At 48.5% G+C, this 10,524-nt stretch overlaps 1 protein-coding gene across 1 annotated transcript; it reads right to left on the bottom strand.

Annotated features, from left to right (window-relative positions):
* Positions 1-3,468: 3,468 nt before the first annotated feature.
* AIFM2 (AIF family member 2) lies at positions 3,469-8,858 on the bottom strand. Its single transcript, XM_069103626.1, has 5 exons — positions 8,679-8,858; positions 7,974-8,089; positions 7,097-7,216; positions 5,970-6,062; positions 3,469-3,933 (listed from the first exon to the last, which is right to left on the bottom strand). Exons 1-5 carry the CDS (start codon positions 8,851-8,853, stop codon positions 3,817-3,819), a joined length of 621 nt encoding a protein of 206 aa, XP_068959727.1. The 5' UTR covers positions 8,854-8,858; the 3' UTR covers positions 3,469-3,816.
* Between the last annotated feature and the right edge of the window lie 1,666 nt (positions 8,859-10,524).

Consider the following 10,524-nt stretch of genomic DNA (forward strand, 5'->3'; position numbering starts at 1 on the left):
GGGAGCGGGAGGGAGGAGGAGAAGAGGGAAGGGAGGGGGGGAAGGATAGTGGGCAGGCAGGGAGGGAGGGAGGGAGGAGCTGCGGACAAGTCAGAACGCACACAATCCCCAGCTCTGGGCCTCTACTTCTGTCCCAGAATCCTAACTCCTTGGCTGGAGGAGAGGTCAGAGGTCCCCACGCTAACCTGTATCTAAGAAAAAACCTCTTTGACATCCTCCCCAACATTGCCATCAAATGATCAGCTAGGACCATGTGGAGACCAGTAGAGATGGCCTCACCACACTCTGGTTTTCATGAAGCCTTTTCATGAAGTTTTTACTTCCCCATCGAGTTCGTGTGCGCACACACACAGACACACACATGCTCGAGCACGCACACATACACACACACTCATAGTGCACACACGAGCGCACACATTTTCATTTATAAACCCCGCCCCCCCCTCATCTACACAGGGCCTGGCATAATGCTTAGCTGAACTGAATGCCTTCTTTTGTAAGCAAACTCCACCCAGAAGCTGACCTCGGGCCGGCCCCCAGAGCCCTGCTCAGCCCCGTGATCCCTGTCGGCGATGGCAGCTTCCCACCCGGCTCCCACTCGGCCCTCCTTTGTCTCATGGAAGGAGCCGCCAGCCTTCACTAACCCAGAGCTCGGGAGCCTCATCTCAGTTCTCATCCTCCTTAAAACATGTCATTTGCAACACAAGGAGTTTCACGAGGTGTCTTCCATGAAACTCTGGATCCCCTTGATCTCCATCAGGGGGTCACCCTTCCAGGCTCTGCTGGCTGTGCCTTACCTGGTCCATCCACTAGGATTCAGTGCTTTTCCCAAAGTGAAAGAGTCATCAACAAGTCCCTTAACTTGAGTCAATAACAGAGAATTGGACTTGGAGTCAGGAAAAGCCAAGTTCATCCAGCATGAGACACACTAGCTGTGGGACCTTGGACAAGTCACTTAACCTCCATCTGTCTGCCTCAGTTTCCTTACTTATAAAATGAGAATAACAGATCAAATGAGATAACCTATATAAAATGCTTGACAAATATCAAAGTGGCATATAAAGCCTGGCTAGTCACTAAGACCTCTTCCAGTTCTAAATGTACGATTAAGGGACTGTGTTCTTACAACAATCGTCCTGGCTGCCCTTCTGTGGAGGTGACCCAGCCCATGCACGTCCTTCCTAAAGTATGGACTGAGCAGTGCCTGTTGGAGGATCTGACTGGGGCAGAGGACCAAAAGCCCATCCCTCCCTTGATCAGGTCACTGCCTTTCTGAGTGAGGCCCAAGATGGCACCCGCTCTTATGGCAGACAGGACACACACACACACACACACACACACAGGGAGTGGAAATCCCCAGGTCTTTTTCCAAGAATCCCAACCAGCTTAGCTGGCAGGTTCCTCTCCATTTCCCCAAGGCTCACTTCTTCCCGTCATCCCTTGCCCAAGATAACTACATGCCTGAGATGCTCGGCCAAGGAACACAGTTGGTTGAAAGTTCCATAAAGTTCCTTTGGGAGCCCTGGACTAAAATTCATTAGACTCTCTGGCAAAGGTGACCCAGCCAGGAATCTCTGACTGGCAGCCACAAATCACAACTGGGTGGCTCGATCTGGACAAGGCAAGGAGTGCCCCACAACACACTCCCAATAAATGGGGGGAGCCAGCAGGCAGACCACGTGTCCTCTGGTTGGAATTACTCATGGGGTGAGAATAAGAAAAATAACAGTAATAACTAGCATGAGTCAGAAGGATAATAGTGGCAGCATCTACACAGCAGATGAAGACTCCAGCAAGGCATTCACATTTAATCAAGCCAACAGCCATGAACCTGAGCCCTCCCCAGCTCCAAACACACTCACTAAAGGACCTCCCACACCAGACTGAGCAGCACGGCCTCAGTCTCTTCGACTATAAAATGGGGATGTTGGACTCCATCATCCCTAAGGAGCCCTTCACTTCTAAATCTATAAGCTGGAGTTCCTCCTTTTCACGTGGCCCCTTCTCCACAAGGGTGGGATGAGGCAGTGGCAGCCTGCTAGGCTGGGCTCTTTGAGGAAGAGGGGCAGCCCTAGGAAAGGCACTAGTCACAGGCCCCCGCAGGAGGACCCCGTTTACAGCTTCCCGTGATATTCAAGCTGCAGGAAAGACAGTCGTCGAATCCTTGACTCTCTGAGTTGGAAAGGATCCTGGAAGCTTCCTCACCCAATCTCTCCTAGAGAAGGAAGTTAATGGAAATGAAGCAAGGCTCTCCTGGGCACACATGGGACTTTAGTACAAAGACAGGACTAAGATCTCAAGCCTTAGGGAGGTGGATGGGTGAGTGAGAAGCAGGTGGACAAGGCCACCCACTCTCATCCGATAACTATGTCCTGCCCATCTACTGACAGGGTTAAAACCTAACTACCAGTAGGTAGGATGCATTCACAAGGGCAGCCAGGTGGTACGGTGGATAGAGTGCTGGGCCTGGAGTCAGGAAGACCTGAGTTCAAATCAAGCCTCAGACATTTACTAGCTATGTGACCCTGGGCAAGTCACTTCACCCTGTTTGCCTCAGTTTACTCATCTGTAAAATAAACTGGAAAAGAAAATGGCAAAACTCCAGCATCTTTGCCAAGAAAACCCCAAAGGGGGTCACGAAGTCAGAAAAATGACTAAATAACAACATTCACTAGATGAGAGTATATGTTTAGAGGAGAGGGTCTTGGGGGCCCTAGATTTTTTTTTTAATTTTTTTTTCATAATTGCATTTCAATATAATAGATTTCCTTTATAATCCTACGGATTTAATTTCACGAATTTAATCAAAATATTATTCTGAGAAAGAGTCCATGGGTTTCACCCAGCTTTCAAGGGGAAGAGGGACGTCCATGACAAAAAAAAAAAAAATGTTTAAAACTCCAGGTTTAGAGGAAAGTCAAAGGGCTCTGTATGCTTTCTATGACCAATGTGGTCTGGGGAAAATAACACTGGCTTTGGAATCTGAGGACCTGGGCTCAAATCTCACTTGTGTGACTGTTGTTATTACTTTACTGTTACTACTTGTGTGGCCTTGGAAAAGTCATTTCACTTCCTCGGACACCTCAGTTTCCTCATCTGTAAAAATGAGGAGGCTGGCCTGGATGGCCTTAGATGTCTCTCCCAGCTCTAAACCTATGGTCCTAGGAACCTTGAAACTGTCCAAAAGCACATCATGTTGCTAAAGAGTAACCCCCAATTGGCCAAAACCACACTTTTACAAGCATGGCAGGACACCAGCTTTCAGTCACCAGGTAGGTAGGCCCCAGAGCCTAAGAAGCAGAGAGGAGGGGTTCACTGCCCAGAAGCATCACTGTGGAGCGAGAAGGGACCCCCAGGACCTTTGAATAAAGCCCCTCATTTTATAAAGAAGAGCCTGGGACCCAGGAAGTTCAAGAAATTTGCTCAAGGTCATGCAGGTAGTGACAGAAACCAAGACTTGAAGCCAGAGCACTTCCCACAAAGCAGAATCTCTAAGTCCAGAGTAGGGTGGGATTTTTTAATGATAAAAATGCAGGAAAAAAAAATTCAGAACTCCAGTTACAGCCTACCTGGAGGCTGAGGCCCAGGCCAGGAGAGGGGATGACTCCTGTGGGTACCCACAGAGGGGAAGTGGGCTTGTGCCTCAGTGTGTTCTAAAACACTCCCACAGGGGTTCTCCAGCCTCCCCCAAATCGAGACCTCCAGGGATGGGGAACATCCTCAAAGGCCTGGGAATAGGGGGAAACACCCAAGGGAATCGGGCAGAGGTTGGGTGGGAGATGGGGTGGAGATCCTGGGGCACAGGAGAATGGAGGGCTACCTACTCAGCAGAAGTTTCACCCCTTTCTGGAGAAGAATCTCTTTCACTTCCTGCCGCACACAAGGAAGGAGCTCTGGGTCAGCCAGCGGGACCTTGGAATGAATAAGAGTGACCTGCAGACAAGAACGAACAAAGGGCCATCAGACCCAAGAGGTCTCCTCGGTCTCCCCCAGGCCCCCGGGGGAGCCACAAGAGGCCATCTACTCCAGGATCTTCCTGTATAGAGAAAGAAAGGCCATTCCAATCAATATCAGTGCATGAAGATCTATTAAGCACCTACTATGTGTCGGGCACCCTCTGCCTGAACCAAGGAAAGGAAGAAAGGCATCCACATGTTCAAAATTATGCAGAGCAAGTGCCTTTTGTGATAACAAAGCTCACTGGGGAATGGGCTGAGCCATAATGCCACAGGGTAATTCTGCGCATCCGGAAATGGCATAAGGAGTCCTTTCAGAGAAACTGGCGAGATCCCTATGAACTGATGCAGAGTGAAGGGAGCGGAGCCAGGAAGACAACATCTGCAGCAGCAGCATAAAGACAAAAAGCTGTGCGGGGCCAGGACAAGGACCAGAGGCCCAACGATGATGCCCAGAGAGGAGCTGGCCTCCAGATGCAGGAGAGACGCACCGTCAGATGTGGGCAATGTGAGGATTGGTACGAGGCTTTTTTTTAAAGGGAAGAGATATTAGGGATAGGGTCACACTCCCCCCCAAAAAATGAGGAAGGAGGGCGAAGTTAGGTGGCTCAGTGAATAGAGCACCAGCCCTGGAGCCAGGAGGACCTGAGTTCAAATCCGGCCTCAGACACTTGACACTTACTAGCTGTGTGACCTTGGATAAGTCACAACCACCATTGCCCTGCCCTTCAAAAGAAAAAAAATGAGAAAGGAACAGAAGGAGTCAGAGTAAAGCAGGCCAGTCTTGATCCATATATGCTGAATTTAGTGTCTACTTTAAAAGAGAAATAAGTTTTTCCTGACAGAGATCCATAAATTCAGGGACGAGTCTCTTCCTCTGCTCCAAAATCTGTTATGGAAAATTTGCCCATTCTATTGGGTGTTTGAATTCACACTTTTTTTTAAAAGCACAAAACAAGGGTCTGTCCCATGTACTAAAGGCCTTTCTAGCTCAGTCACAAAGTCATACAGAGCACACGGGATATCTGTCCACAGGCTATGCTTCCCTCTAGACACATGACCAGCCCTTTGTCCACCTCGATCATTAATTCCTTTCCTTGCACTGGGCCCAAGTCAGGAAGAGCTGAGTTCAAATTCAGCCTCAGACACTCACTAGCTGTGTGACCTTGGGCAAGTCACTTAATTCTGTTTGCCTCATTTTCCTCATCTATAAAATGAGCTAGAGAAGGAAATGGCAAACCCATCCAGTATTTTTGCCATGCAAACTTCACACAGGGTCACGAAGAATTGGGCATGTCTGAAAAATCACTGAACAACAATAAATCTCATTGGAATAGGAGCTCCCTCAGGGAGGGTAGGGCCTCTCATCTCTTTGCCCCAAGGCTCTGTAGAGTGGCTGGCATGTGCTTAATAAACACAGACCGATTCCAGAAATGGGAGGACTCTGCCTGGGAGGATGGGGGGGGGGGGAAGCGGGGTGGGAGGGGGAAGCACATGACGGGGGAATTGAATGAAAATTGAAATAAATGAAAATTGAATGAATGAATGAAATGAAAATTGAAAACTGAACTGGAAGAGAGTACAGATTTTCAGAGCTTCTAGAATGCAGTAACAATACCTTAAAGTAGTTGTCTGGGCCAGAGGCCTTAATCCTCCAGATAAGGAAACTGAGGCCTGGCAAGGACTGAGTGACCTTCTGTTTGCCCTAGGCTGGCTGGTAGCAGGGCAGGGCCTGGAGCCCGGATTTCTCTGGACCCCAGCCCCAAGTCGGCCCAGGCCGGCACATGGCCCCCATCTCTGGCCAGGCCAGCATTCCCACAGCCCAGCGAGCGCCCACTGCAGCCTCAGAGACTGGGAGGCTGCCCTATCTGCTGATGCTCTTCCTAAATCACCGCCTCCCCACCCCACTCCCCCAGCCTCAGTGCCCTCACGTCCCTTCCTGCAAACTCAAGATGCCCAAGAGAACACGCCTGCCCCACCTGCCCCAGCCCCAGACCAAGGGACCCCAGGTACCTCCTTCTCAGGATAATCTGTTTTAACCTCTGAGGCCATCTCCACACCTGCTGAGCCTCCTCCCACCACCACAACATGCTGGGAATTCTGGACCTAATCAAAAAAAGGAAAGATTACACAGAGAGCTTGTCCCCTGCAACTGTGTCCAGGTAGGAGCAATTCCTGAATCAAAACATAACAAGAATAATTAATATCATCAGTGTAATTAAGTTAGCTTAATGTATTTAAAGTCCTTTACAATGTGCCTTTATCACTCCCCTTCACTTTCTCTACATTCCAGATGGCCTTTCTTGCAGTTTCTCATCTCCCATCTCCACATCTTTGCTCTGGCTGTGCCCCATGCCAGGAGTGCCTTCTCTCATCATCTCTAGCTTCCTTCAAAAACCAGCTCAAGTGTAGTGGGCATCAAGACCAGGATTGGAACCCAGGGCTCCTGATATTGCATCCAACTCTAGAGGGAGTTAATTGCCAAAAGGAAGATGGTTCTCAGCACCTCCTCAAAATGCTTTATTTCAGAAACAAGGACCAAGGTGTTGTTAACTCTGGCTATGGAAGGTAAGCCCTGGCTTACCGAAAGAAATGTAAAGGAAAACTTTGAAAGGCTTCAGAAATCCCATCCCATAGACGCAGTGTCCAATGGTGACTTCAATGGTGACCAAACATGCCTATCAGCAGAGGTGGTGGTCTACAGGAACAGAATGGGGCATGCTTTTTCAGACAGGGACAGCATGCTGATTTGTTTTGCTGGACTGTATAGATTTGTTAAAATAAAGGCTTCTGTTGGGGGCTGGGGAGTCTTGTTTTAAAGTTTTAAACAAGAAAAAAACATGGAAACGGGGAAGTGGGAGTAGATATAGTACCACCTCTGCAGTCTTCTGTTCATGGATTCTCAGAACATCAGAGGTGTAAGGGCCATTTAATCTAATCTAATTGGTGCACTCCTGAGAATTCCCTCAAAAACATCTCCAACAGATGGAGAATAAGAAGAATAAGAAGGAGGTGGGGATGGATGAAAGGGGGTACTAAACATAACTGCCCCTCTAGCAGCATTCCCCAGTCAGGCTCCTCATTCCCAGCTCTGCCTTCCTCAGCACCCAGGGGCCCGCCCAGGGACCCTCCCCTCTCACCTGCTTCACCATCGCTTCATAGGCTTCAATGGCCGACTGCAGGTCTGAAATCTGGCTAAACTTCCCTGGGAAGGGCCCAGTGCTGCCCGTAGCCAGGATGAGATGAGAGTAGGAAAGGGCCTGCGAGAGAGGGACGGATTAAAAAGGCAGAAATCTGTTTAGAATAACGAGGGGGAGAGTGGCGGAATAAGCTATGCACAGCACCTACTATATGCCAGGTCCTTTAACCAATCATCTCATTTGATTCTCACACCAACCCTATGAGGTAAGGTGCTGACATCATTCCCATTTCACAGCTGAGGAAACTGAAACAAATAGAGGCTAAGTGACTTGCCAGCTAGTAAGTGTCTGAGGCCAGATTTGAGAAAATTAATTTCTTCCCACCCTCATACCTGGAAAGGGTCCTGCTGCTCACTCCATCACTCCCAAGGGAAGAGAAGCCAAGGGGTGGGGGATGCAGCAGGCCAAGAAGGGAAAGAGCTTCAGAAAAGGTTAGGATGCTTTAATGAATTGGATTCAAGTTCATTTATGTTAGATTGGAAGCTCCATGAAGGCAAGAAACCATCTCACACTTCTACATTACTCACAGCAAGACAGAAACTAACCCTTGTTCAGGAAATGCTCCATTAACAAAAGCCTGAGAGGAGCTAGCCTGTCCAGACTAGGGTGACCCGGATGGTCAAAAGGGTAGGGAACTCCACATGCCATGGGAGGCTCATCAGGGTTCTTCAGCCTTAGCCTTTGGAGCCATGAGAGAATCAATGGGGATGCCCAGCCTTCAGCTGCCCTTTGGGGCCATGGGAGAATCAGTGAGGATGTTCAGCCTTAGTCTGCCTTTTGGGGCCAAGCTTCCACAAACCAGTCCTCTCAAACCTACCTCACCCTTCTGGAGCAGGACCTTCTGCTTTTCCAGGTCCAGCCCCACCACAAGGTCTTGACGGAAGCTGTCCCCAAAGGTCTTTGCAAATGAAATGAACGTCTTCTTGGCGAATCCTTGGAAAATGGGTGCAAATGTTTGGTGAGACAGGAGGCACTGGGGCTGCCCCCAAAGAACCCAGAACAGGGCCGAAAGGAAGGCAGACCAAGCCCACCCTAGAGCAAGTCTTAACCAAAGAATCTTACAGTCTCTAGGATCTGAGGGTGGGACAAAGTTTTTCTCCCAACAGACTGTGAGTTATCTCCATCTTACAGGTGAGGAAACAGAGGGGACCAGGGTCACACTGCTAGGGGGTACCCCATACCCTTTCCACAACATGGAAAACATCCTCTTTCCTTGAGTAAGGACATTTTTTTAAAGCACTTAAGCCAGTACAGCTCTGGGTAAAATACTGAAGTAGGCAAAATTGGGGAGTTTTTTTTCATTTGCCCCTTCCCCCTCTGCTTCCCCTCCTGGCACAAGCCCACGCCCTGCCCCACTACCCCTCCTCCCCTTTTCTCTCAGGCAGCTCCTATAATTCAAAAGCTTTAGACAGACTCAGCAAAAGTGGAGGGAGCCCTAAGACCAAGAATAGGGGCTCTGGGTTCTAGCTGCAGCTCGGCCACTGTCTAGGCACGTGCCCCCCCCCAAAAAAGAGGAAATTACCACTTTCAACAGAGGCCCGGAGGGCCCCCACGTTGTGATGGAAAGAGTCTCTCATGTCCACCAGCGTGAAGGGGACACGCCAAGACTGGAGTTGGCTGGCAGCCGCAATCCCACCGAAGCCACCTCCAACAATCACCACATGTACGGACTCATCCACAGAGATCTGGGATCCCATCCTGGCCTGGACACCCCAAGGGAGGAAGACAGACAAAGATCAGAGGTGAGCCAGTCAAGCCGGTCACCACAGTCACGTCCTAAAGCCAGGATCAGGCTAATTGGGCCCCACAAGATGAGATGGGGTTTGGGGAGGAGGCAAGTTAGGAAGGTGAAGGTCAAACCCTGACTTTCTGGTACTGACAACAGGCACAGAATATGGTTGCTGCTGGACAGTCAACGTGCTTTGTCACAAGGGGGACGAGAAATAAGAGGAATCATTAGGAAATATCAGCTATATTTAAAAAAAAACTATCAATAAAATATATTTTCAAAAAAGAACATGAACACCCAGCTCAACAGGGGCCAAGCCTACCAATGTGCTGCCTAGCACAGAGCATTCCTGAGACTTCCTGGATGGGCCCAATGGCCAAAAAGTCAACTGTGGGATTGTTTCATTCGACCTCTAACACAGAGCCTCGTGTTGTTCTCTGTCTGGCCCTGGGAATTCCCTGGTCTTAGGGTCACTCGATGTACAAAATCCACTTGCCAATGTTCAACCAACATTTATCCAGTTAAATACAAATGTCTGACTTCCCCTTCCTGCCTTAGTAGGGATAGGATAGCCAATGTCCTGAACCTTACAGGTTTATCTTTGAGTATGGTTTCTCACTGACCAGGACTATAAAGGCATAAGATTATATTTATTTATAGATGAAGAGACTGAGGCCTCTAGAAGAGGGAGCCAGGGGCTGTAGCAGACTGGGCAGGGTCACCACACTAAGCTCCCAGATTCCCAAGCCAAAGCTGAGTTCTTGAAGTAAGTCACAGGTTACACTGGCTAACTAAGATGAGAAGTATTTTGTTTCTTGGAAAACTCATAAAGTTTGGGGCAAAATCTAAGGAGACCCAGCATGAGAAGGAAAAGGGTCACAATAAGAATTGGGAAGCAACCTGACCGAAAACTGTGAGTGGCAGAGATGCCTGAGAAAAGGCCTCTCATTCTACCAACCTAGAAACCAATAATGTGTAGAATCTAAAACAAGGCCTTTAAATAGTCACTTTGCTATTCAATCAACCAACAAACATTTATTAACCACCTAGTGTGTGTGCCCTCAAACAAAAATTACTTAAACGCAGTCTTCTATGGCAGATCAATGAATTTCAAGTTGAGACCTAGCACTAACTAGCTGTATGACTGTGGATAAGTCACTTATACTTTCTGAGCTTCAATTTCCTCATCTATAAAATAAGAGAATCAGAAGACCAGGGCTTCCTAACCCCCCTTTTCTTATGGACCTCTTTTGGCAGTCCTGTGAAGACAATGGCTCCTCCCCTTAAAAGCATAAAATACAGAGGATTACAGAGAAAACCAATTATATCAAGATGTGATTATCAAGATATTCTTTAAAACAAATTCGAAGACCCCTTTGAAATCTATGATCAAGAAGTCCTGGGCTATCAAGTTCCCTTGTAGCCTTAACCTTCTAGTTTCTAAGGCCCCTCCCATGTTCTAAGGCTCCTCCCAGGTTCTAAAGCACTTCCCAGGTTCTAAGGCCCCTTCTAGGTTCTAAGGTCCCTCCCAAGTCCTAAGGCAATGTAATGGGAATGCAAATTTGGAAGATCTTCCCTGCCCCTAGGCTAAAGTGCACCTGAAGCCTGGGGTGGGAGGCTTGTTTTTCAGTAGATACTT

The sequence above is a fragment of the Petaurus breviceps genome, unplaced genomic scaffold (assembly GCF_028583685.1).
Source record: "Petaurus breviceps papuanus isolate PSGF00001 unplaced genomic scaffold, PetGlider_PUasm1.0 59197, whole genome shotgun sequence".
Taxonomy (NCBI): Eukaryota; Metazoa; Chordata; class Mammalia; order Diprotodontia; family Petauridae; genus Petaurus; species Petaurus breviceps.